This window comes from Ixodes scapularis, unplaced genomic scaffold, assembly GCF_016920785.2.
Source record: "Ixodes scapularis isolate PalLabHiFi unplaced genomic scaffold, ASM1692078v2 PGA_scaffold10__122_contigs__length_95168666, whole genome shotgun sequence".
Classification (NCBI taxonomy): Eukaryota; Metazoa; Arthropoda; class Arachnida; order Ixodida; family Ixodidae; genus Ixodes; species Ixodes scapularis.
Genome location: NW_024609836.1, coordinates 72,207,449 through 72,233,911, shown reverse-complemented (window position 1 = coordinate 72,233,911; position 26,463 = coordinate 72,207,449). Strand labels below are relative to the sequence as shown.

The 26,463-nt window shown below is 47.8% G+C and overlaps 2 protein-coding genes across 2 annotated transcripts in view; one reads left to right on the top strand and one right to left on the bottom strand.

Moving 5' to 3' along the window:
* The first annotated feature begins 615 nt into the window (after positions 1 to 615).
* Positions 616 to 1,603, top strand: LOC8026925 (spindle and kinetochore-associated protein 1-like). Its single transcript, XM_002406677.4, has one exon. It carries the CDS (start codon positions 748 to 750, stop codon positions 1,462 to 1,464), a length of 717 nt encoding a protein of 238 aa, XP_002406721.1. The 5' UTR covers positions 616 to 747; the 3' UTR covers positions 1,465 to 1,603.
* Positions 1,604 to 1,862: 259 nt separating this feature from the next.
* Positions 1,863 to 26,463, bottom strand: part of LOC120847720 — a 123,553-nt gene continuing 98,952 nt past the window's right edge. Inside the window, exons 32-50 of the mRNA XM_042288676.1 lie at positions 26,211 to 26,279; positions 24,140 to 24,712; positions 23,062 to 23,385; positions 21,850 to 22,155; positions 20,149 to 20,306; positions 19,287 to 19,434; positions 18,558 to 18,745; positions 17,785 to 17,938; positions 16,777 to 17,079; positions 14,126 to 14,317; positions 12,141 to 12,192; positions 11,934 to 12,025; positions 11,332 to 11,431; positions 10,865 to 11,052; positions 8,789 to 8,881; positions 7,146 to 7,355; positions 4,930 to 5,157; positions 4,362 to 4,417; positions 1,863 to 3,443 (exon numbers count right to left, since the gene is read on the bottom strand). Of these exons, the coding sequence (XP_042144610.1) occupies positions 3,230 to 3,443; positions 4,362 to 4,417; positions 4,930 to 5,157; positions 7,146 to 7,355; positions 8,789 to 8,881; positions 10,865 to 11,052; positions 11,332 to 11,431; positions 11,934 to 12,025; positions 12,141 to 12,192; positions 14,126 to 14,317; positions 16,777 to 17,079; positions 17,785 to 17,938; positions 18,558 to 18,745; positions 19,287 to 19,434; positions 20,149 to 20,306; positions 21,850 to 22,155; positions 23,062 to 23,385; positions 24,140 to 24,712; positions 26,211 to 26,279 (3,648 nt within the window). The 3' untranslated portion in view covers positions 1,863 to 3,229. The remainder of the gene's footprint in view (positions 3,444 to 4,361; positions 4,418 to 4,929; positions 5,158 to 7,145; positions 7,356 to 8,788; positions 8,882 to 10,864; positions 11,053 to 11,331; positions 11,432 to 11,933; positions 12,026 to 12,140; positions 12,193 to 14,125; positions 14,318 to 16,776; positions 17,080 to 17,784; positions 17,939 to 18,557; positions 18,746 to 19,286; positions 19,435 to 20,148; positions 20,307 to 21,849; positions 22,156 to 23,061; positions 23,386 to 24,139; positions 24,713 to 26,210; positions 26,280 to 26,463) is intronic.

Below are 26,463 nucleotides of genomic sequence, written 5' to 3'. Positions count from 1 at the left end.
TGCCCGCGCTAGCATGAACACGTGCTCGCGCAGCTTCATAACAGAATACCAAAACGTGACCAGACCCTCCTGAAACAGTGACGGAACGCATTTAGAAAAGTTTGCACCGTGGTTTGCAGGGCTTGCAATCCTCCGTGTGGATCTTCGGTCTCTCTGCCTTCGCCAGCACGCCAGCATCGCTCAGTGGCTCAGTGCGAACAAATACGAACATTATCAAGTTTGAAGAGGTTAACCTTCCCGCTCTTTCTTACTCGTCCCGCAACGCAAGAAGGCGACAAATGAAAATGTTTCAGAGGGCGCCACACGTTTTTTTAATTTAAACTAATTTTCTGTTTGGTCTTTTGCTTTGTCCACTTACTTAATAAATAAAAATTTGTCTCGCTATTTCTTTACATATTTTTAGTAACATTGAGCAACACTATTAACAAGGGGAAACTGCAGAGCTTTTCATTCATATAGTATTATTTTGAATTTAAAAAAAATTACAACATAAATGGCAATTATAAAAGGCTTAAAAATAAACATAAGTATTTATTAAGAACAAGCGAGTTTATTAGTAAAACTAATAGTTGACGAATTATCGGACTTGCAGCGCCATTAGGTTTTCATACAGGTGAGGTGCGTCTAGGTGGAACAAAGGGCTACCAGGCGCGTTCTTCAAAAAGCCGGATCAAACGGTCGAATGCTTCTTCATTAATCAAACGCTCGTTCTTGCTACATTTGTGCAATCACCTGAACCACCCTGCCATGGCCGCGAAGGACGATTCCCTGAACCATCTCGGCGAGCGGCTCGACTTGATGAACCAGCTGGTCCGTCTGTCCAACCTGACCGTTGACGACCACTACATGCTCCAGGAATGCCACCAGAGGCTACGAAACGTCGACAAGCTTCAGGCCGAGCTACACTCTCTCATCGGCGTCTACGAAGAACAGAGGCGCGAGATGAGTGCCTTGCCCCCCAAAATCGAGCAGCTTCAGAGCCTGGCCAGCTACGTGAACGTTGCCGTGGCTAAGGCCGCCGAGGCCAAGAAATCACGAGCGCCGCTGCCGACTCCCAAGCCCGGTCAAGCCGTTCCCTTCGCCGAAGCCGCCAACATGGGGGTCGCGTACATCACGAACGAAGAATTTGAGCACGTGCCGAAATACATGAAGGGCCGACAGACCGTCGATTCGCTAAACCGGTGTGTCGACGTGTTTAACAAGGCCGTGGCGGCCAAGTACGAACTCCTCGCCCGCCCGAAAGCGCAGCTACGAGAAGCTCAGTGGGCGAAGGTGAACGCCTTCAGGAGGCAGGAGTCCAACGAGACGAAAAAGGTCAAGTTCGTCGTAGAGGGCGACATCAGGTCCAAAGGCGGCCTCCTCGATACGGCGAAAGCGGTCAACAACTTCGTCGTCATCATGCGGCACTGCGGCAGACTTCGCGAGATACGCGGGCAGGGCTTCGTGCGATTCGCCGTGATGTGAGGGGCGTGCTAACACCCCTTTCGTTCATCGCCCTAGTCTTCTTTACGACTTTGTTTTGCAACATATTTTAAACTAGACGGATTTTGCGACGACTGTACACCGACCCAATGTGTATAAAAGTTTTACAGATGGCTGTGAATGGTACGACGTCTCTGCATCAATTACAATATACCGTCACAAATTAGAGGCTCTTGTGCTTACCTCATGACATGGATTTTCTTTTGTAGATTTCTTATCTTTTGTTTTTTGCTTGTTGCATTTTTTAAAGTTCTTCCACCAAAGGGCCATTGTGGTTGTTTTAGGACGCTCTGAAACTGGTTATTACCAAGACTTTTTTTCTGCTGCCTTGATAAGCATAAATTAAAAAATCCCCCGTGCACAAAATAAAAACCAACGGCTCAAAAGCAATTCAACAGTTTTATTTGCTTCCTGTACACATCTTACAAATAGCGCTTCCTGTCAAAGTTCCGCAAAAATTTACAGCTTTCAAACGGCGTTCCAAGCCGCAGTGAATTTACTCGATCCAGTACCATGGCCTGGCTCATTATTGTGCTAGTCTAGTAGTAACGTCCAGCTTATCGGTGCCGGTCTACAGATTGCAGACACTGATAGAAACAGGTGCCAAAGGACGGAACACTTTGCTGGTGATTGTTCACTCTTTCGGTTGTTTATCCTGCAATCATCTCCCCGTACAACTCGCCTTGTTTTCCCACAGTTAAGAGCTGTCGCCTTGGCAGGAACATTATTAAAACGCGGCACTCGGAAGCGACTCGTTCGATTAGCGGATGTCGCCGCCTTAAAATCCGAAATTACCGATCCGACAAGAAAAAGAAGTAACAAGCAGTCGAGCTAAAGCTACTGCACTTGTCGCCCTCACTGGTGAAGACTAGCTGGCAAGCAAGGCACCAAAGCAGTCGCCATGTGGCGCTATCACATCTAAGGACTCTGCACCGATTCGGTAACATCACAGTGGGCAGTGCCCCTTCGAATGCCAGCACGCGGCCGACGGCATTGCAAAAGCTCAATCACACTAGCACGACACGACGGTGCACAAATTGCAACTGAAAACAGCTAAAACATTATTCCAAAATAAAGCCTACGGTATAAAAAACGGGGAATAACAAACAAATGACGCGACTAGTTGCGGGGTTCAGAGCTGACAAAGCACACCGCTGAGGGTAACGGTGCAGGCGTGCAACGATACGCTAGCAATCCGAACGGGCGGCTGCCACACCTTTCGTGATGAAGCAGCCACCTAAGTAGAAATAATGCACCCGAATGCACCTGCCCACTCGAAACAGTGCCCAACAAACGAGACGGATGCAAGCAAGCAACATATCACAAACGGTGCTAACAACTAGCACCGAGCTAGCTAAAAGTAAAGTTAAAAATTGGGGCCAGCACCCCATTCCATGTGGCCACACTACTGTGAATGCAGCCCTTCGTTATACCCAAAAGCGTACCCTAACGACGGCCTTCAGAACAGTCGCGGGTCGGAGGTCGTAGAACTAAAGGCTCGTTCACACGCGCAGCGTAGCTCTAAGACAACGCAAAGTCGGCGCTGCATCGACAGTACTGCAAGCGCTTATTTATTGCCGAGTCGGCGCTACATTGTGCGTGTACGCTGGAAAAGGTGGGATGACACATGGTGAAGCGCAGACACAGCACTGTGTCTATAGCGCTGAATTGGCACCGAGGAGCGTGTGTGAACGGGCCTTCAGTGTGCCGGGGATGAAAGACAGAGCGGGCGGTCGCCTTCGCTTCTTCAGATAGGAGGTGGTCCCTGCGGATAGCGCAGCATGGGGTCCAGCGAGCGTGCAAAGTTGTTGGTCAGCACGCAGCTGAAGTCCTGTTCGGACATGGGCAGCAGGCTGGCGGCTCCGAGCAGCACCAGCAGCAGCAGCTGAATGGGCAGGGCTGCCCGGGCCACGCGACCCCAGAATGCCGTCCACGGTCTTGCCGACGTCAGGCCAGCGCCGCTGCGAGTGAACGTGAATAGATGAGGAGTTGTTGGCGCCTGAAACCTTCTGAAAGTAATTCTGGGTTTCCCTGTTTTAAGTGCATACCATTCATAGGGCCCCAGCTCTTATACTCCGTCTCACTAAAACCGATGCACAGCCAAAGCTATGGGAGAGAGAGTGCATCCCGACCTGTTCAAGAGAAGGGAAAGAAGGAACCCGGGAATGCCAGCCCTTCTCTCCCATTCTTCCTTTCCCTCTTCGTGAACAGGTTGGCATATGCTCTCTCCCACGTAGCTTTGGCTGTACAGCACGGTTTTAGTGAGACGGAGTATACTGCTTTTTTGTCCATAGGATCCCTGATGGTGACATCACAATGTTCATGCGACGTCACTTAGGTCTCCTGTGACGTGACATCACGTCACAGGAGACCTAAAATGCTTTGCACTTAGAGCGTCTCTTGGATATGGTACCTAAGAGAAAGGCACTTTGCTGTGTTGGTAGAGAACCTGACGACTGCAGTGTGTTGGTACCTCCCATTTCCAACGTCGCAACTTCAGTGAATGAATATGAATGCTCATTTACATTTAGAGCTTCTGCCAATGTGCGTGCGATTTCTGAAACTAGAGGCAGACCATTTTCCCAAAGCAGGGATTGAACATTTTGCACATGGATGTCAAAGAAAGAGCACCATTATCTACAAAAACGATAATCATCCTCTCTTCGTCTTAACGTGAATTGGAGGGTGTGTTTATTACATGAGATTGTTGTCAATCTTGCTTTGAGCAAACTGCTTAAATTCTCTTCTTTTCATCTCCAATTTTACCTCACAATAATAAAAAAAAAAAGAAAAAAACACACTAATTTTTCCTTTAAATACTAAGCATATGCTTAGATATGCTTCTGCTGTTGCCAAGAGTGAGCACACAAAACACTTACCTTGTGGTCTCATCTTGTAGAGTTGAAGACACAACCTCTTCTGGGCCGAGCAGAGGCTGCGAAAACAAAGAAGTGCACATAGGCATCAAAGTTACACAAGAAAAACATTTAGTGTTTTTTAAAGATACTCATAATGTGTCGCAAGACTGATGGGCTTTTTCACCTCACTGGTATAATGACTGATCATTTGTTCAGCTGACCGAGAGACTCATCATCACACTGGAGGACCATTTAATTCATTAATTTAAAAAGCAGCATATAAAAATGAACTGTCTGAGTGGGTGATCAGCTGACTGGATAATCATAATTACTTGGTATTTCAAACGAGTGCCCTGTTAATACTAAAAATCTGGCACCGACCAAAGAGAGGGATTAGAAGACCAATTGCTCATAGACAACTCACAAAATCCCTGGGTTAACTGGCAAGATAAGTAACTGATTAATCAGAAAACCAGTACCATAACTACCGCGCTAAAATCTGGCACCTCCAATCGCATAACTACCGAAGAAGCCCGACGACTTGCATACCCCATGGGCAAATTGATTGAGAAGGCTGGGGCTGCCTTACCAGTGCGACGCCAGCTCGGGCGAGGTCTTGTCTGAGCGACGTCAGTCGAAGGGCGCACAGCGCCAGCAGAGATCGCAGCAGGGCCAGGACTTCGTTCGCATCTCTGGTCTTCCCCTTCTGTCGCTGCGTCCCGTCTCCGGATGCGCCGTTGTCCGAGGGTCCCGAGGCCTGGACTTCCCGCAGGGCCTCCAGTCTCGGTACGAAGAGAATCAGCTGTTGCTGCAGCACCTGCGCGCCAAAGAGGTGCTCGATTAGAAGACTGACCAATCAATTGATCGGTTTGCACTTTCGTAAATTACCACCTGGTTGACTGATCGACAAAAAAGCTCTCCAGTGAACATGCACATGGGGAAACTTTTTTTTTTTTATTATGTACAATATTGAAAAGAAGTTTTCACACTTTATGGTGCTTAATCTTCTCTTTATAAATCTGATGTTAGATTTGACATAGCTCATTTTTTTAGGTTCTGGATGCAAAGTACATGTAGAAAAAACCATGTTCTTGTGCACACGTGAGGCATGGCAACACAGTTAAGAAAGCCTGGCAAGACAAACTAATTTGCTCTTTTTATACCGCTGAGTGCCATGAAAAACAAAATAATGTGTCCGACGTTTCTTTTATTTTAATATAACTAAAATAGCAAAAATGTAATTTCAAGGGGCTAACAAAAATTCCTTAAATTTTTCATTAAAAAAAAAATTCTAGCCATACTTAGATATAGTTGCATTCTACATATTCTGAAGATTATGCATGCCAAATTTGGTTGTGATAGGACAACATTAAGAACAGAAATTCTTGTGCATAAACTGTGAATATGCCCCAATTACCTAAATATAGAAGCGTTTGAATGTTACTATAGATGTATAGCTATACTCTTTCACGGTACGGAAGATAATATTTTATTAATAAATTGCTGTGAAAAACTGAAGCTACAGAAGACTGCAATGGAGATGAGACAGATAAGTCAACGTAAATGTGATGGCGGGCGACAACAACCTGAAGAACCAGGCAGAGAAAAATGGCTCAAATTCATGCCTCTTTGGGTTGCCTGGAGGTCTTAAGGTATGTATTTGACTAATTTCGCGATCATAACCGGCGCTAAGTATTTTTATACATCAAATATAAAGATTCGAAAGTAATGAACCCCACAAAACCCAAAATTATACGTTTTGCAATAAGTTGCCGGCTTTTGTCCCATTGAGCTGGGGCTATGTGTTGAATCTATCTAAACTGGAATAAAGATTTTTGAAGGAAAGAAGAACTTCATTTTTTTTAAATATAATAACCACATGTTATAAGAAGCCTCTTTTAAGCTCCAATCTAGCTTCCCCACAGTACTGCCGCATGTTGCAGAAAAGCCAGCACTAACGGGGAGTTCAATGTCCTCCCCGTCAATTTCTGTATAAATGAACGTTGCATTAGCAGATATTTATGGAATCACAAATACATTATGTTTCTAAAACAAAGCCAGTTAGCGGCTGTACAACACTAGTCAAACACCACCTGTACATAGTAAAAAAACATACAGTGCCTTTTTAGGGCAGAATAACTTCCCACTGTAAAATCAATCATCCGTACAACAATTCACATACACAAGCATGCTGCTACATGAATGGAGCAAAATTTGTCCCCTCTAACTGGTAACCATACAAGTTTCGCAGTCTGCATAGAAATCTCTCTCAACCGAAATTCTGCCTCTGCTCGACGATCCCACGACTCGAAGTGTTGCACACGATACGTCCCGGCTATCCCGTGCCCGAAATTACAGCGTGAGAAGGAAGGAGCAGGGACGACGAAAAACACAAATCAAAATACGGTGCCCCATTCCGACTTCGGCGCTACTCTTCCTTGCGGCGACTCCACCCTACCACCGGGGCAATGGTGTCTGGAACACGTCTTTGACTGGTGCGTTTAGCGTCCCGCACTGCCCACGCATAGAAAGTGGTCCCAACGTAGCAACAGATCACGCCGGAGAAATCTGTGGCACATTGAGTCGCTTGTTGTAGCACTGTCGTTTAGCCGTAAAAGTGCTGGCGAACAAGGCTGCTGCCAACATTCTCTCCCATGGCCTTTCTACAATGTGACCAACACGAGCAAGCAAGGTCTGTGGAGGGCAGTTATGTAAAGTTGTCGCTTTAAAACAAAGACGTGGCAAACATGCTGGTCGAGGAGGCGTTTCAGGCTCCACACCGGGGCTACACGAGAGTGTACTGACCAGTATCTGGCGGTATCGGGCGGCCAGCAGCCGTGGCGGGAGCCCGTCCCCTTGCTCGGGGGTCCTCAGCCAGTTCCGGGTTGCCAGCATCCACGAGTAGAGCTGGCTCAGCGCGTTGCCGTACTGCGGGCAGCGCAGCAGTGCGGCACGCAGCTGTTCTTGGAACGTCCAGGCATCCTCGCAGATCTTGTCCCACTTCGTGCTAGCAATCTGTGGAGCCATGAGTGCGCGGGTGCACTATTTAGTGTGCCGTTCATGCGGACAAATGCGGGACGGGGCGGTGCAACGATTTTGGACTTGGGCCAATTAATTGTGAGAACCAGTCGACGTAACCTACAGAACAAAAAACGGAAAACCATTTTTAAAGCAGCTTTCTCGGTGACACTTTGCAGGGGTTTCAGTGTCGGCGTTTCTTGTCTGTCGTCGCAGTGGAGACACAAAAACCTTTCTTCTTTGCCCTCATGGTGCAAGGAGAGAGAAGTGGGGTGGTCCCGTTTGCCACGCCATGCAAAGAGGGTGGAAAGGAGAGCTTTGATGACTCGCCGATAACGACACAACGACAAGGAAGCGTCGTCTGCTAACGATAACTTCGAAACAGGCGTTTTCAAAAGTTACTCGCGTCATACGAAATCCCACTTTGTCAGTATCTAGTTGTTATGCATAATGTTGGAGCGTTTTTGAAACTTCCACCGCTTTCAGTTTCACTATAACATCTCTACTCTCGAATGCAACACGAAACACAAAATACGTTCTGCCGAAACTCGTTGCCTTGCGCCTGGTTTCTCCCGTAGAGCTATAAAGGTCGTGGCGAGTGATCGGGATAAAAAACAGTCTGCATCGGGAAATATGGTTAGGGTAGCTGCGGAGTGGAAATGGTTTTGTTGACTTCCGACAGATGGCACTGCAAAAGCTTGTGTGCTCCAAACAATTCTACACTGTGATGACCGCCAAATGCGTTTGCAGATAGAAAATGTTGTCTTTTCGCCCATAATCTGCGAGGAAAAGAAAGCTATAGCACGGTCGTGCAGTGCAAGTGGAATGGTGCCGTCACATAGCTGAGGAAGGAGGTGCGACGTGGTTCATTCTCATAGTGATCCGTGAAGTAAATGGGTAAGCGCGGTGCAAGCTTCTAAAACGATCCAACATTGCGCGTAGCAACTGGGAAAAGTTTGGAAAACACCGTTTTGAGCAGACGACAGGAAGACTCTCCCTTCGTCGCGTCGTTTTTGGCGGAGACGGCAGGGCTGCCCTCTTTGCTCTCCTCGCGCGGAACGGCCGACAGAAAATCCCGACTTCCCTCTTCTCGCGCCGAGAGGGGAGAGAAAAAGGGTTTTTCCATAGCGTCGATGACAGACCATAAGCTTGAAATCTCCGCAAAGTGTTGCCCGCAAAGCTATCGCTTTAAAAAGATAACATTTTTTTTCCTTCGCAGTTCTGCAGCGAGATCTCAAAATTTCGGGGGAAGGTGGCACATTTTCTCTTACTTGTGTCGAGATAAACGGTACAAAAAAATACGAGTCCCAAATTCTTTTAAACATTAAAATTGTTGCACTGCCCTTTCGAAGGGGAGCTCAGGCAAATAACCTTGCTCGCCCCCACATCATGCCCCATCCTCAAATGACGCACACTTCCTCTGCACTCGCCTGGAGTCTCTTTCGAAGTCGGGAGTCCTTAATGTCCTGCGCCTGAAGCCAGTCCAGGAGGAACTTCTTCCGGTGACATTCGGCCAGGAATTCCTGCGCAACGGCCGCGGCGGTTAGGAAAGTTGCGGTCGGTTGCCGTGCTGTGAACGCTGCTGCAGGCACTGGCAGCTTAGAAAACTCGAAGAATGGCTCCTTACGTTCACGCTTCTTCCTTCGTGATTCGTTTCTCTGCCTTGTTGTCGGCTAAGGACGCTACACCATTGGCTGCGTTATGTTCACAAGGCACTCGGAACTGGCCATGCCTTATGAATCGTAAACACTCAAAGACTCCAGTTTAATTGCGACCAAGCTTCCATCATAAAATCTCTGGCTCACACCGAGGTACCTCTACATTGAATTCAAAATCTCTATTCCTCCACAGACTGCAGGTTGCAGATGCAACATACAACCTGAATCCCGAGACTTAAAAAATGTGCACATGTTTTTTATAAGTAATATAAATATATAATAATATAAAATATAAATATTGCAGGAATATTAATCTCTTTCTCGGGATGCCTTTTTATTTTTAGGCCCTATAACTGCACCCTCTGTCCCTGAACGTGCCAACATAAAATGCCACGACGGGAGACCACGTAAGAAATCACAGGCCACTTCACTGCAAGCGTCGTCGCTTTCTACGTCAACATTTCACGGCTGTCAGAGTGCAACTCGCTCGACCTAATCCACTGCACTGGAACACGTTTTTGCACACTGGGTCTGTGCCATTCATTCGTTTTTTCCCGCGATGCCTGCTTTCCCTTTAACGGCTACTGACATAAGTTTATACAGTATAGACCACTTACAACGTAACCGCTTATAGTGCAGTACCGGGTATAACGCGGTTTTTTTAAACCACCGGTTCGCCTCCCATAGAACTCCATGTATTTACATACCGCTTAAAATGCAGGAGCGCGAAGGGAAATACCGGTTATAGTGCGGTTTTTGGCACAGCCCGCCGACCGCGCCGACGACCAGAGCAGCGAGTACGCTTCCATGTGCGACACTAGATAACGGCGCTGACGGCGCAGGGCGAGGATGTTGCTCGAAGAAGTGGGGAGAAGCGAAGAGAGAGGCTTCAGTAGGGACGCACGCACGTGTCGTTCACGTGCGTGCTTCCTTCCGCCCCTCCGCTGCGTGAAAACAAAGAAACAAACAACCGCACCGACAGACCAATCGCAGATCGAGGAGAAGTGTTCGCGCGCGTTGCATGCCGGTCGCGGGCCGGCTGCTCCTATCACTTCTATCCACAAATATGGCGTCGGCTGTGATCGTCGTCGTAGAAGGCGTTCATCTCATCGTTCTGCGTAAAAGCGCTATCCTTGACTGTGAATTTTCGTTGTGTGTCGCTATAACCCAGCACATACTAAAAGGGAAGATCCACCTACTCGTGTGGCGATGTCGTGGCGGCGCTCTCAAAACGGCAGAAACGCCCGTGTCGTCGTGTTTGTTTACTTGGACTACAGCGGTGATTTCTAAGCATTTGTGTCCTCGAACATCGCCCGGATTTCTTATTTGGTGCATTTCATGCGTGTGCTCAAGTTCGAGGTATTACTGGCGCGTACCGTATGAAGGATGCGAATTTTCACGCGTTTTCATCTCCGGAGAAAAGTGATTAGGATTAGCAATCCTGACCGCTCGGAACGTCCGTCCGCAACTTGCGACGCCGTTAAAAGGCTGCGCCAGGCAAAAGCCGCTCATTTCTTTCAAAATGTGTGACACATTTGAGACAGAACTGTACTAGTCTGGTGAAATAAAGACTTTCCTCAAACTAAGCTTTATTTTTCATCTAACATAAAATAAATTCATTTACAAAGGTAAGTTGCCGGATGGCATGTATTTTGGCCTGAAAAATTGATGTTTTGGTTATAGCGCGGTACCGCTTATAGTGTGGATTTTCACGACTCCCGCGACATACGTTACATGCGGTCTACACTGTATTTTATGTCACCAATACCAAGCACGACTGAGCTCGTGAAACAATGAGGGCTACAGCTGAAACAATTGGCTACACATACACACAGACCAGGTGCTTACCCTATGAGATGCAATGAGAGGGCTGAGCTGCTCCAGATCGTCTGGCACCTGGATCGGCTCTAGTCGACAACAGGCCGAGTCGAGCCAGGTTTCGAGCTCGGCCAGTCCCTGTTCCACAGAGGAAGGCTTCTGCTTCTGTTCCGGTACGCTGTCTGGGAATACCTGCTCCAACAGGCCGGCCAGCTCATCTGAAAAACGGCAACCCAACACACTGAGTCCTTCTCACTCTAGGTGGACCAGCAAACGCCAAAGTAAAATGCATTTGAAGTCCACTACCCCCTATAGTAGTTATATTTTACTACTACTAACATCACAGAGGCCACGAAAATACTTTTTCACTGTCTCACAAACTCTCGAATTGTATCAATCTTACAAGCAGGTCTGACAGGAGAAAACAGCACTGATTCAGTTCCACCACAGAAATAAACTACAACTTGAAAAGAATGCGAAAGAACAGGTGCACAAACCTCCGCCATCACCTTCGTCCGGCTCTTGCAACGATGTTCGTATTCTTTCCAGCTGCCGACCGTTGTCCACGTTTGTGGCACACACAATCACCACGTGTTGCTGCGAGAAAAAAGTCTCTTGTAAGAAAAAATCAGAAAAAAAAGAAAGAAAAGTGCACCTCCCTAAAACGACAAACAAAAAATGATTAGCATTTATATGTACTCCGTGATGTGTGTATGACACAGTGTCACTGATGTCACATGACCATGAGGAAAGCACATGATCACGTTCATGTGATGAGACATCACAGTGTCACATGTGACATGGTATCACATGCGACAGGTGTCACGTGATGTCAACATTGTCACATGTAACAACAGTATCCCGTGATGTCACAGTGTCACATATAAAACAATGACTCGAGACTCTCCTCTCTTGGGAATCGTCACCGTTCCAGCCCCATAGTCAGACACCAACTGATGAGAACACCGTGGCGTCATCAGCGCGACACCTTCATCGAGGCTGCATTCTAGACGTAGACAAGGAGACCCTAAGGGGTCGCCTTATAAATGCTGAGCATTCAATACAAAACAAGGCCAAGGGGATAAAAGTTGGGGCTTACCAGGTTTTCGGATGCTGCACCGCTCAAGGGGAGCCTCCCAGGAAGCGTCCCCGGTAGCTCGCTCGCCAGCAGGCTGCTCGCTGCAGATGCACCTTGGAAGATTGAAATAGAAATTTTCAATTTTCAGAGTTAATGAATAATGCTACGACCAATTATGCGCGTGCACAACTGGCTTTAACAGAGCAGGAGCAGCCCGTCTCAACTCACCACTGAGTTCCTGCTGAGCTGGCACGATGCACTCTTGAGAAGATTCTTGGTCCTGTAAAGCATGAGAGGCCTTCTTTGCCAAGTGTCCTCAGGAATAGAAAAAAACTTAAGCTCGACCATTAGAAACTGGCGCATTTCATATATCTAATCAGGAAAAGTTTAGCCAGCTGTGCTTGTTGCTTGTGCAGCGTTCGTGTCGCGGGCCAAGGATTAGACGTTTACTGATCATTGGGAATGGAATGGCTCCACACAGATACAAAAAAAGTCGGCTCTGCATTTGATGCATCGTTCATTTATCTAGTTGTCTAGCCAGAGGTAGGAAAAAGGGCGCTCGCGATATCAGGCACGAGAAAAACTGAAATATAAAATGGTGCCCAATCTTATCAGCAGCCTAAAGCAGAATCAGCTCATAGTTCTTTTTGTGTTTAATGGCAAGAACATGCTCATTTGGAGCTTGCTAAAGCAGCGTGTGACAGGCGTTCTCCACTAATTCAGGGGCCCACAAACTGTTCTTGTCCGCAAAATTTTACCTAATATAGCACAAAGTTGAAAGAACATTTTACAATACGCCACTAAACCAAACACAAAAATCCCTAGGCCTTTCTGACCAAGCCGATGTTTTGCGACAACCCCTCTATAGAACATTATAATAGCCCACCCTCAGCACGTGCAAAGCAGTAATGCACATAGCTATTACGGTCAGCGAATGTTGTAAATTTCTTTATTTTTGCGGGCGTTGGTGGAGTATATGCATTCGTTGACGAATTCGCACAATAAATTTCTTTGCAACATTTTTCTGATCGCCAATTTCACAAAATGAGCTTATTGTAAAAATGAGGTAAATTACATTACACCCTATCACAATCGGAGGCCGTTGGCAACAAACAAAAAGCACCGTTCATTTTCGAGTGTTTTTCAAACCAGAACCAAACATAATACAAACCAATACAGTAGCATGCTGTTTCTACAGTTAAAGGGACAATAAAGACCATTTTATTTAATTTTTTTAAATGGTGTTTTTATGCTTCTTGGGAACATAGCATGCTGCCCAATTTTTTGTAGCCATTTGTGACGCTTATTTCTGTGCCTACGAAAAAAGTAAAGAAACCGAAACTGAACCATCTCCATTCTCGTTTCTGGGCCTCCAAAAACGGAGGTGACGTAGGGAGTGACGTCAAGTGTGAATAGTCGGTATCGGTAGTATTTATGAGATCGAGATTCTGGTTACCGCGGTGGGTTATATCAGCGCGGTGGCGCGTTCGTTTCGTTGAATCTGTCAACATGGACGGCAATGCCGCTCTCGCGAGCGAGTTCGAGCTTCCGTTCAGTAACCCAACACAAACGGAACGGGAGCACGTGTGTGGCGGCCTCCGCCGTCACCCGACGGAGACCGCCCAGCCGGTAACGAGCGGCCCACATGCCGAAGTGCCCATAGTTGCTCGTTGGCCGTTTCGCGTCCAGCGTAGCAAAGAAAAAAAACAATTATGCTGCTTTATTTACAGGTTAGTAATTCTTTTCGCTCCGATTTATACTTTTCATGATTATTCAAGCGGAAATTAGAACAGTATTCCTAAAAACCGAGAACCAAAACGTGACCGAGGGCGCGTCTCTCGTTTCGACCAATCGCTGAAACGTCTCTTGTGACGTCGCGCTTCTTGGCCTCGCATCGGTCACGTGAGCTCCGCTTCTCTTGGCTTCTCCCGCAACTCTCGGGGCATCGCCCCAGTCGATCCCGGTACGATTATTACCGCGACTGTTTAATTGATTTGCGCGGCACACAAGCGCCGGTTTCGGCTGAAATTTGGGCAACGTGGCCTGAGACGTGCCTGGAACCCAGTTCAATCGCCAAAGAGATGTCCGAAATTGCCTTCATTGTCCCTTTAACTACAGTAGTTATATTTTTACAATAAACTGAAAGGAAATTATTCGAAGTTTCAAGTCCAATGCATAGAGCCAAAGCATAACGCCTTTGTGGCATCACTAACCGATTCCCCTAGAGGTCGCCTTCCTGTTGCGAGGGCGGCGGCACGTAGGCAGAGGTCGTGCCAGTAGAGGCGCAGTTCCCCCAGGGCGGGGCCCATGGTGATGCCGGCCAGGAAGCAGCCATGTTGCTCCTCCCCCAGTTTCTCCAACTCCTCCAGCCGCGGACCCCCAAGACGGAGTTCCTCTTCGAGTTCCTGAAGAAGCGGCATCGTGCCTTACATTAAATTTCCGTTAAATTTAGTGACCACGGTGAAGTCGCTCGACAGATTTTTTGCCGTTCTTGTGAGGCATGGCACTGCATATTGACACGACCTTGGTGAGACTTGGTAGTTTCAAACATAAAATATGCGTATTAATACTAGAGTTGAACGTAAACCATCCACCTGATTAGGAATACTAGAGTTGCAACCTATCTCGTGTAGCGTGCCTTCAGCATACCCTTTAAACAGCGATGACACAGGGTGAAGGCTGAGGACAAGTGGTAGGACTGGACGGGAAAGGAAATATCTGACGTTTTGACCGAAGAAAATGACGCATAAAAAATTGAGTGAAAATAAAGATTAAAAAAGGAGAAAAAAAAAGCCCATTTGGTACAAACTCTTAGACCATCTTGGGGAGTAATTTGTTTCCCTTTCGCTGGACATTGACTCAGAACACGTAAACATGCACAATCTTTAGACAAAGTACTACAGTCTAAGCTCGTTATAACAGATCTTGAATTTAACCAAGGTTTTGGTCTGTTGTAAAAGGGGTATGTTGTATGCAGATATGAAGTTGAGTCAATGGTGCATAGAGGGAAACGAACCAAACTTCACAAATCGGTATGTTATATCCAAGTATCTGTTGTAACCAGGTCTGTTATAATGAGCTTAGACTGGTCTGGAAATTTCGGCAGTTTCCACCCTAATAAGTTTTGTCACTAAAAACGTTAAATCCTGTAAAAAAAAAAAAAAAAAAAACTGTAGAATATTGCGCATCCGCCCATTCCATATTAAAGGGGCCCTGCAACAACTTTTTGACTGGTTTTAATTGGCACCGAAACTGAGCGTACTGAACATAGTAACTTAAACAAACTTTTCTTTTCTCAAATTTCGCTTTATTTTAAAAGTTATAGGCAAATTAGAATTACAAAAACAAGCAAAAAATAACCTCCTTCATGATGTCGTAGGTCCTGGTTTGAGTGGCCGTGAACTAGAGGAAGGGTAGTGAGCTCATCGAGCGCTTACGGCTGCCGTACTCCGTGTCAACGGCTCGAGAGGGCGCCACTAAAGCACGTGTTGGATAGGCTGTACGAAGCGGGCGGCCAGGGCGGCTCGCATTGCATTTGCTGCGTGATTAAAGACTAATTCGGCATAACACTTCACTGGCCACAAATGACAGCAAACACGGGGTAAAGATCAGTTCAGAATGGGAGCCACTTCGCGCTGCCATACGGCCAAATCGCCAGCCAAGCTCGCGCCGAAAGCCTTCGGAATGCTTGGAACCGGTCGAATCCTCGAGCCGGTATACGACCGCAGCGCCGCCGCGTACATCCGGGACCTTTCTACGCTAGCCGTTCGTCGGAGCCTCGTCCCACTAGCGCTTTCTAGTATGCGCTGCTTTTTCCGCCACTTGGTGGCGGGTTTGTCGACGGGTCATTTCTTGTTTCCGTACTTCATAAACTGCATTTGTTTATTTTCTGATCTAAAATACTGAACAAAAACTATTTTCATACATAATTGAAAAGGTTCGCAAAACTTATACTTCGTATCTCGACTAAAAAAAAAAAGCTTTTAGCGGCTCTGACCAGTAGTAAGCCCAGGTCCAAAGACGTCAAATATTGCACGCTTTCGGCAAAGCGGGTCGCCCTCGTAGGTGGAGGAGGTTTCCGCGCCGTCCGGTTAAAATATGATGCACTGATATTTAGTTACTCTCTCCGTGCCCGCTGGCTTGCGCGAACCCCAAGAGAAGTGGAAACCACAAATAAGGTAGACGCTTAAATATGATTGCAGGGCCCCTTTAAGCGCCCATTCCCAAATCTGTAAGATCTGAGAAAATATGCACAGTACATTTATATATAAAATTGATGACCGGACAAGCGCCCGTCTCCCATTTTTTTTTTTTTTCGATTATCTCCAAAGTTTGAGTGGCCGCTTGCCCGGTATTTTACGGTATATACATATATAATTGTGTTGCACTTTTCATCTAAGTCTCGAGTATAGATGGCGTTTCCAATTGTCCATATTTCTGACGGATTTGTGGGGCTTTAGGGAAGAGTAGACACACCCAGCAACTTTCTTTATGGTGGCTTCTCCAAACCCACGTCCACCACATGTTAGGTTCTAAAAGCGATCCAATTGGCTGATCTCTTTATGTCAGCAGCATGCCTCTCATGTTTCATTTTGTCCCTAAAGAAAACTCTTCCCTAATAGTCACTGAAAAGGTGAAAAAGGCAGGGAGGAGTTTCTGTTGTCCTGCCTCTGACGTAAACTTCCTACCGTCGACAATGCTTTGGCGTCTCGCGCAGCTCCAGCGCGTGTGCTGAGCCAAGGTACAGCGCAAAGCAAGGAACGCGGGCAGGGGGTTGCAGAAAGCGGCCTCCGGTCCGCGTCGTACCGCAGACCACAGGCGAGAATGCGATGCAAACTAAAACGAGCGAAACCGAGCCCGCTACCTCGGGTACGTCGTCGTCGTTTCCGTGCCCCATTTCGATTCTCGTGAGGGCCAGGTCCTTCTCCGTGAGCCAGAGCAACAGCTGCTCCCGGAGCGCGTCCCAGCGGTTCAGGGCGACCAGGACCTTCCGGAGTCGCTCTAATTCCTGCTCCACGGAGCGGGCGCTGGAGCGCCGGTCCTCGAAGCCTCGCGCCAGGGACGCGTGGATCGTGTCGTCGATGGGCCCGCCCTGAGCCAGCTCCCGGTACCGGAGCAAGATGGTGTTCAGGGAGGAACCCACTTCCTCGAGTTCGGGCTGCAAGGCCTGCCGAGAGAAAGGAGGAAGGCTCAGTGGACCTCCGAGAACCCAATTGTGGCATGATTCGGCGCTTCAAGTTGTCGCCGTAGAGGGGCAACTGGTTCTGTGCAGAAAGACTTCCAGCTTAGCCTCTCTTGTATCTCGTGCAATGAAGATTATGCGAAAGGCTGCTGGTACAATGTCTAAATGAGATGTGCGACATTGCCTGATGTCATCTCTAGCTGCGACTCGGGCATGATCACATTACTGCCTGCGCATAATACAAATGCTCGACAAAAGCGTGGGGTAGAAACCCATCTCCTGAGCTCCAGGTGTTCCGTACAGGCTTTCAGTGGATGATCTCCGAGCGCAAGAGTGCTGGCTGACATCTCAAGGATAATGAAAACACCATGCCTGCGCTATTCACGAAGTAGCAGAGGGGCCTACCTCGGATAATTAATTAATACATAGATGGGCCGTGTTTGTGCTTTTCGTTTTTTTGGGCTACAGCAATTGAAAGATACGTTTGCATCGGCTCGTTACTCTGCCGCTTCACCACAGTGCATCGAAAAACGACGAAAAATGCTCTCTCTAAGATCCATAGAGCTTCAGAGACTTTGAGGACCCGAGTCCATTCTTCTGGCACGTATCTTCCAATAAGAACACGGAGCCATGCTTAGCGCATCAAGCAGACGAAGTTCTTTGAGCTAGAAAGGCGACGGGAATGCACACCTCCAGATCTTTGATGGTCTGGCGGAGGTCTTGGAGACTGTCCTGGTCGGCGTTGCTTCCTGCGTCGACCAGCTGACACTCCCTTGAGCGCAGCTCGGCGAGTCTTCTTAGGAGCCTCTGCAGGTCCTTCCACAGCGTTCGAGCAGTCAAAATTCTGAAGAGTAGAGAAAAGTCTAGTTGTGCCCAACACGAATACACAACAAGTTTTCAAGCCAGGCTCCTTAGGACCCAGAGGAACCCAGACGCAAACTAATTCACCACATTTAAGTGCAATGTGTGAGGTTATTCCCTCCTTTTGTAGAAGACAACAATCGAATCATAAATATACCATCAAGGTATTTCCTTATGCACAGTCCAGACTCGCTTATAAAATGGGTTCATGCCTCTACTTCTCCGCAGATTATGCACGAGCCAATCGCTGCGATTTAAGGAAGGAGACTAGCGAATGAGGCGGCACAGAAGACACTCAAAACAGCAAGCTGCACAGGTTATACTGCTAGGAAGAACAACTGGCACAACCAATACTGCACCATTTTTTAACCTGAGATGAATTGCAGCAGATGCTGGAAGCCCTCGGAGCCAATCGAGTGATGAGAGAGTGTCAGGTGCTTCTCTGGCTCAAAGCAGTGATGCGTAGAGAGCAAAGTCACGTGACACGCTCCCAGCTCTCGATTGGTTCGGATGGTTTGTAGCACTGGCTGCGGCCCAACTTGAGATAAGACAGCAACAACGATGCTAGAACAAAAGAACAAAGAGGACTTCCGCGGACGCACCTGGCTAACCGTAGTTCCAGAAGCGGTCCGAGGGCTTTCCAGCGCCGCTCGGCGTCCTTGAGCTCTTCCCTCATCTTGTCCTGTTTTGCCAGAGGCACGATGTCGTGGTAGTACTTGAGAAGGGCGTCCGATGTGGTCCGCAGTTGTTCCAGGGACTCCGATCGTTCGGCTACTTCTTGTTTCAGTGCCTACGTGGTGACGGGGAAAGTCCTTAAGTTTCTCCGAGGATGTTCTCGGCTTGAAGCGTAATTTATTTATTTGATTTATTTACAGAGTACCTACATCGCCTCGAGGGCATTATTGTAGGAGGGGCGGGAAATAACACGCATATATAAAATCTGTAATGCGTAGGCTAATGCGCCACAAGGGCTCCACACGTGATTAGTGGAGTAAAGTGCGTTGCTGGGGTAATTGGTGCATTTAAATACAGACAATATAGTGCATACAGGACAAGGAATGCATCTTCATAATTTTAGTTGTATTGAAATATGTGTAGTATCAGTCCTGTCTTGCTTAAACACTAGAATTGCAAGGGAAATTCTAGTTTCCTCAATTCCATTATCCTTACCTAGAACTTGGAACAAAGAAATGAAACCAAATATAAAATAAAACAGCAAAGAACGGCATGTTTGCTTCCAACTCAATATTCCAGCAAAAAGAAACAATGCTACGAATGTAGAAAACTTCATAATTCCCAGCAAATCAAGTCCAGACAAACAAGGCACTCACTTCCAATGCCGCTTGCTCACGCTCCGCATCCTCCGGTGCAATGGCGGCATTCAGGGCAGCTTCACCGCCATCCATCCAGAGGAGCAGAACCTTCAGCAGCGCGTCAAACTCCTGCTGCAAAGCCGCTGCTTCTTTCAACCTCTGAGAGCTGCACAAAAAAAAAAAAAAAAAAAAATTGCTTTCAGGAAGTGGTTTTGATGACAGTCCTCTCTGGACAGAATCCAGACGTCTTGATTTTCCCTAAAGCTTCATACAATAGATCAAATTGGATTGGACAAGATTTCTTTGGCTTCCCTTTGTAGTGGGTGATCACAAAACTTTGGATTCTAGGTCTAGACAGTGGGCTCTTGTGCAACTTCCACTTTCGCTGCCTCTTCGGCCTAAAGCCACACCACTAGTGTGTAGAATCAATGTTGCCAGTTCTCACCAGCTTTTGCCGACACGACGGATGTAAGATGCAAGAAGTGCTTTCGGATGCCCTGCTTGCTAAAACGGTTTACAACAGATCCAAACGACACTACGATGAGCTCCTAACACTGTTTCTGGCGCTCAAAAGTCTGCAATTTAGAACCGTGACGGCCGTAAACGTCGCAAACGTGCGACTCTAGGCACCAAAATGGCAGCACCCACGAGCTGTATTGGCACGTAAACCAACGTCATGTGACACAAACAGACGAAAAACAGTTTCAGAAGCGTCAGACAATGAGGGAAAAGAGTGCTGATATTCAGAGCGCGGCTTTCTAGTGACTAATTTTACCCGACTGGCCGACAGGTCCACCAGAGACGCTACGATTCGCTGAAGTCCCTCGGGCAACTTTTTTGGTGACAGTCACGTTACCACCTCCTTTGCCGTCGCACTTACTTTTTGCGTGAATCCTCTTCAATGCCGCTCCATGTCTGCCTGACCGTGGCCAGACGGCGTTCCAGGGGCTCTTGGTGTTCTGTGTCTCGCAGCAGCGTCATGAGGAATTCACCGGATCGCAGGACACTCTCATAGTCTCCCTCGTGCTGTTGCACTTCCTACAACGTCAAAATGACTTTTGGTAGTGCTCCAACCATGAATGAGAAAATGTCATACTATGACAAGGGTCAATATTTCAATATTTTGAAACTGTTGAAGGAACACCACGATAACGTTACAACATGATGTGAATACCACACCGGAGTAAGCATCAACAATTGATTAAAGCGATGGCTTTATAGGGCCAACTAGTGCCACTAAATAAGCTACGCTTCAGAACAACGACACTTGGCCATATTGTGTTTTAAAATCATGGTTGCCAGTTATCTGAAGCTTTATCTGAAATCACAGGAAACACTTTTTCGCCCTCCACAAATGTTTAAACAGTTCGCGACAGTGTAACGACCTTCCTAACACCAAACACGACCTTCCTAACACCGGATCTAATGCTGAGGAAGACATACTTTTGAACCATGACGATCGGCAGTTGCGTCTGCTCTGCATATGAGCCAAAATGGCGGCGCCCAGAACAATGTCGGGGAACGGAGTGCCGATACTCTAAGTGCAGCTCATTTAGTGGCTCTAGGGCCAACCAACCTCAGGAGCCACGTAAGCATGAAATGCATAGGTCGGTCAGTCCGTAACAGCTAAACGATCTTAGAAAAAAAGAAATGGTAACTGGTGCCAGCGATCCAACCCTGGTCACCGGCATGGAAGCCGAGTGTGCTGCTGAGTGAGCTACGGACCCAGCACACAGAAACGAGAGGAGCAGAAGCAGGTGGTGTGAGAAAGTGCATAAAGCGGAGAGGGGTGGAAAGGGCAAGAAAGAGAGGAGCACAAACAGATGGGGTAGAGAGAGCACGCTGAACAACGAGGAGTGGAAAGGGCAGAAGAGTGCAGTTCCCTCTCTTGGTGACCCAGAAAATCAGCGCAAAGGCTTTGTATCCGGGTGGTACCGAAGGGAAGCGTGCGCAGCACCACAGAGAGACAATGGTGTGGCGTAATCTGTTTCCATAGAAGACCCTGCTCTTGGCACCACCTTAACTAAAAGCACCACCCACCCAATAAAGCTACCGCATTTAAACGTGTTTGACAGATACCAAACATGTGGCCAATTTTATTTTTTTTGGGTAGGAAATGAGTCTCCAAATAATATCCTATTCATACCCTACTATGCAGCGGAAGGGAGGGAAGAGAGGCAAGTGTTAGCAGATCACAAGTTTTATTTTGGGACACTTGGTTGATGAAAATTGAACAGTTCCATTCATTCCGAAGCACCCGCGAACCGGAAAGTCGCATCAGAAGCGGAAGGCAGCGTGAGCAGGGTGGTTCGGGCAGCATGCATGCATACCCCAATCTCCGACACGGTAAGACGTTGAAACCGCCAAAAGGGAAATTGGCCCAGCAGGCGTGCCGTCTAACGCAAATGAGCGGAGCAGGATGTATTCCCCTATTTGGCAATGCTCTGTTACTGACCATTTCTCCACAGCCTTGTGTCTGCGATAAACATAGACACAAGCACGAGGTGTGTGCGGGGTCCCCATATGGAAATAACAGCTACACAAAATGACATACTAAAGAAGTCTGATTAAAAAGAGTCACCTCAGACAGCCTGTCGGCGCGAGCCTTGGGGTCTTCCATTCTCGTGGAAGGCGATGGTTCTGATTCCTTGACAGTTGGGACATGCAGTTCGTCGCAGGCCTTGTAGAAGGAGTCGAGGCACCTTTGTGCTCCCAGCTGCTGACCGGTCGAGAGCTGCCCTCGTCGCCTCAGGGCCTTGCCCGCTCTGTCGGCCAGCCGAAGGTGGCAGGCCGTGGATTCGGACTCGGTGCTGACACATTCCTTCTCGATGGTGGCCAAGCTTCCCCGGGCTGCCGTTACTGCTTGGCTCAGCTGGGCCAGACTTGCCTGTGCAGGTGACACACAAACTCGTGGCTCATGCTATCAAATAAAAGTTTCCTAATCACTCGCCCGTCAGAAATGCCTATTGTAGGTAATGAAATTGAAGCAAAACTGCAGTACACTGAGACAGTTGAACTGGTTCTTCCCAAAGTATGGAAGCCCAGTACATTTAATCAAACACCAGCTTCAAGCATTATATGTCATATAAGTTACACAGACTGTTTTTCTTTATTCGAGCCACACATAGACTGCCTTTAAAAGGATGACTTAAATTTGCCGAACAAGGGCAAATCGGTCAGTGTGGTCTATGGCTAATCTCCGTTTAACCTTAAGACGTGAAGCGGCAAAAGCGTACTTAGTTAGACGCTCCCACTGCGCCAAAATTTATGCAGCCGAGGCGCGCCCTTGAGCAAAAAGCCCGCGCTTGTAGCCCTCACTGCGGTACATCACGTTAATAAGGACCCCATTACTCCCAATACTGCACAGACAACACTTTCAGGGGCAAACAGGACAGATACACTCATTTGTTCTCGTTATTACGAACAACTTGCATTGCGAAAAATATTAATATAAAATAAAATATTAACGAGACACAACTGTATACAGCCTGATGTCTTCACCGTGAAAGAAGAGACCCTCCTTAAAGTATGAAGAAAAACATTGATGTCGCCATTTCTCAGGCACGAAGCATGCAATTAAATCAGAGTCCTCGCAGAACGCCAACGAAGCGCTCGCTTTGGATACGGACCGAGTCAAGTTTGTGCCAAATGCCGACGAAACCCTCGCATCCGATACAAGCTCGGGGTGTGTGCCCAAACAACAGCGGACAGCTGCTAGACGACGCACATTTTTGGTAACGGTCTCATGCCGGTGATTGCTGCACGAGGCGTTCCATACTAAAAGCTTCCGCACCTCCAGATGATCGTCCTTATCCTTCTCCGGACGAGAGCTCTGTTGCTGGTCCGAGGGAGGACCTCCACTCCGCGCTTCCAACGCTCCGGCTAGGCCGTCGTCCACCTCGGCCAGGTGCCACCTCAACTGGCTCCAGTGGGAAGACAGCGGTGCCAGGTTCTTTGTCCGGGCCACCAGGGCCTCCAGTCGCTGGTGGAGCTCCTGGGCCTGGCCCCGGGCTTGGTCCAGCCATGGCCCGGGCCTCCAGCCGCGGATCAGGGCGTCTTCGTGGCCCTGGAGGGCCTCCCATTGGCCGTCGGCTTCGGCCAACTGCTCCGGCAGGCGCTGCAGACGACGCGGAGTCACTAACGTTAGGATTCCTCATTCGTTGCACTTGGAAGATGAGAAAAAGTATTCCTAAAAAAAAATATTGTTTGAATGAAGATGATTAGATGCCCTTTTTTTCAGAGACAGTCCCGCTTAGAGGTTTGTTTTTGCCGTCCCGTCATTTTGTCTCAATGAAGCCTCATGTCCCGTTTTCGTAGGACCATAGTTGCGAAATCAGTACTAAGCGAGCGGAAGAAACACAAAAGAATGTTTACTCGTTGCAGAGATAATTTTATAAAATTAAACATATTATGAAATCGTTACCTGTCATAGAGTACAATTTTGAGGTCTTTCTGCATTTATATAGTGCCAATACATTTGGTTAGCATAAACATGTGCATGGAAGAGAGTTCCTTTTTTTCTGAGTGTGGCTTGCTTTGGTTGGCATCATTATATGTTAAAAAATGAAAATGAGTATGTCACTAATTTCACTAATCAAATGAGTATTTCACTAATTACACGATCATGGCCGGTCTTTATTATTTTTATAACTAAAATATCAAAATTCAAGGACAATAAAACACCGTAAAGCCCCAAATCACTATTTTGAAAAATATTGCCCTTTTCCGACCCGCATCTCGCGTTTGGTGAATATGGGTGCATGTTTTGCCGCTTTGGAACCACTTTTGGTGTATGGGCGGGATGGGACGCTAAACACACCAATTGGACACGTGTTCCAGGCACTGTACGTGTACGGCTCGCAGCTCCTTACCTCACGCTGGAAGAGGGCAAAGAGGAGCCGCAAATCCAAGACCGGAAGTGCGGCCAGCCGGAGCACTTCTGAGCACTCCAGGGCGCTCAGGCGCGCCTCCAGCGCCCAAAGGGCGTGCCGGAAAGCGAGCCACAACCGGCACGACCGCCACGCCTCGCCCATGCGCTGCTGCGTTGCCGCCAGCATCCTCTCCATTGACTCCTCTATTCCGTCGCACAAATCCCGGTGTTGTTCCGTCGATCCCCCGCGTCGGAGAGCCTCCAGGGCGGGCCGATAGGAGAGCAGCAGGAGCTGGAGCTGTCCGAGGTCCTCCAGCTGCTTCCTGCACGATGCCGGATCGTGGAAGGGCGGACCGGTCCGGGAGAGCAGCTCCCGTGCAGTCTGTCCGAGGCGGAGCAGGTCGGAGCAGTTGGCCTCCGGCGCTCTCTTCTGTTGAAGCAGTCTCCTGGCTCGGCCCCAGACAAGGAGTAGTCGTCTGCACGCCGCCTGCCATCGTGACAGGAGACGCCGGGAGTCTGCCGTTTCAGGGTAGGAAAGGTCCAGTCCAATAGGCAGGAGTGCGCGACTTGCGTCCTGCGAGGAAACAGTTTTTAAACCTTCAGACGGCACTGTTCATTGACAGTACTGGAGTTTCCTGCATATCCAGCAAAATTTCAGGACCTAAAATAAACTTGGAACCCCCATTCTTTTCTTAATTCTGGTCCTAGACAGTGTAGTCGAAACAAGGCGAGCCTGTCTTGCGTTCGGATTTCAAAACAAAAACAAGACTGCTTTTAGAACAAAAACATTGAGACTTTTACCCCGCATTGTCCTTCAGCATGAAAAGTGAAGTTAGCTCCAAGACAAGTTTTATCTAGAACTGGAGAAAAAACCAGCGAACTTGAATGTGTATCTTCTCTTTTTTTCTGCCTTATTTTTTGGCTTTTTCAAATTGTGGGTGCTTGTGTTGTTCTAGAATGCTGCATGCTATCTTCATCAATGCAAGTGTGTGTTCTTTTTTTTTTTTTTTTAGGCGGCTGTTTTATTTTTTGATTTTTAAGATTAAATGAGAAGAAAACTCTCCTGTATGACAAGCCCTACAAGGGTCAGCAGTATTTATAAATAAAAAAAATAAATAATTAGAAACACAAAAACCAACAAAATCACAACATAGTATCTCAAGTTGCCTTGTGTGGCTTTCGGACATCTCAACACCCATCTAATGGCTTATTCACACGAGGCATCTTTGCAACGCGCCACAGTTTAGCGAAACCAAGATTTCGCGAAATCGGCCTGTTCACACGTGGAGATTGACGCGCGAAACCTGTGACGTATTGACTTGCGAGAATTTCGCCAAATTTTGTCATCTGCACCGGAAATACCTAGCGTTTCTCATCAAAATATGAAGTACGCACAGCGTGAAGAGACAGTCTGTTTTATTAATACCACTCAATGAACTTCGTCAGATTCAGCTCACTGGGTTTACTAGTCCTGCCAAACCCGGGAAAGACCGCGAACGTCTAAGAACAGGCAGATGATCTCGAAGCATTTCGGACATTTTTGCACCGCTAATAACGAAAGTTATTCCCAGTCACCAGGTTTATATCCGGTGCTTGCACTCGTCGCGACTATTGATGAATCTGTACTGCGCCACCAACCCGAACTGTAGGCGCCGTTCACACATTTGGAACCGAGTAGGATCAAGACTCGTCGCCCAAACGCACCGCGTCTCCGCTTGTCGCTCGCCATGTTTGTTTATCTTCTTTCGGCTTTGGCTCGGATACGGAATCGGCCGAAAATCAGACTCCTCCAAAAGCTCGCTCCTCCTCGTTGGTCAAACGTCATAGCGAAGTCCAGCGGCCATTGGCAGCGCCCGCGTTTCTCCTTCGGGTGATTGACAGGCCTCGGTGAGGTTTCAGCGAAAAATTGCTCCAGAAGCGAGGAAGACGCGCCACTTTTTTTCGGAGGCGCGCCACTTTTTCGGTTGCGTTCAGACGGGGAATTTGTTTCCGGAAACCTAGTTTCGCGACACAAGATTTGCCAACAAGATGCATCGTGTGAATAGACCTTAAGAAATCGCACTGCCACTTGCCTCAGCCGCTGAGCACAGTTTCTCCAGCCTTTCGATGCTCCAGTCATCCCTGGGCTCTTGAGGCAGCATCTGGCGAAAAAGAACACCCCACAGCATCACAAATGAAGCCTCGAGAGACAGACAGCCTCGTCGCCATTCAGCATACACCTCTACAGCACTGTTTCTGAATTATCTGCTGAGCAGCGATGTTTGAACTGATGGCTTTCCCCATTTGCCCGTTTGAATCTGCGAAGAAATGGACGTTGAGTGGCTT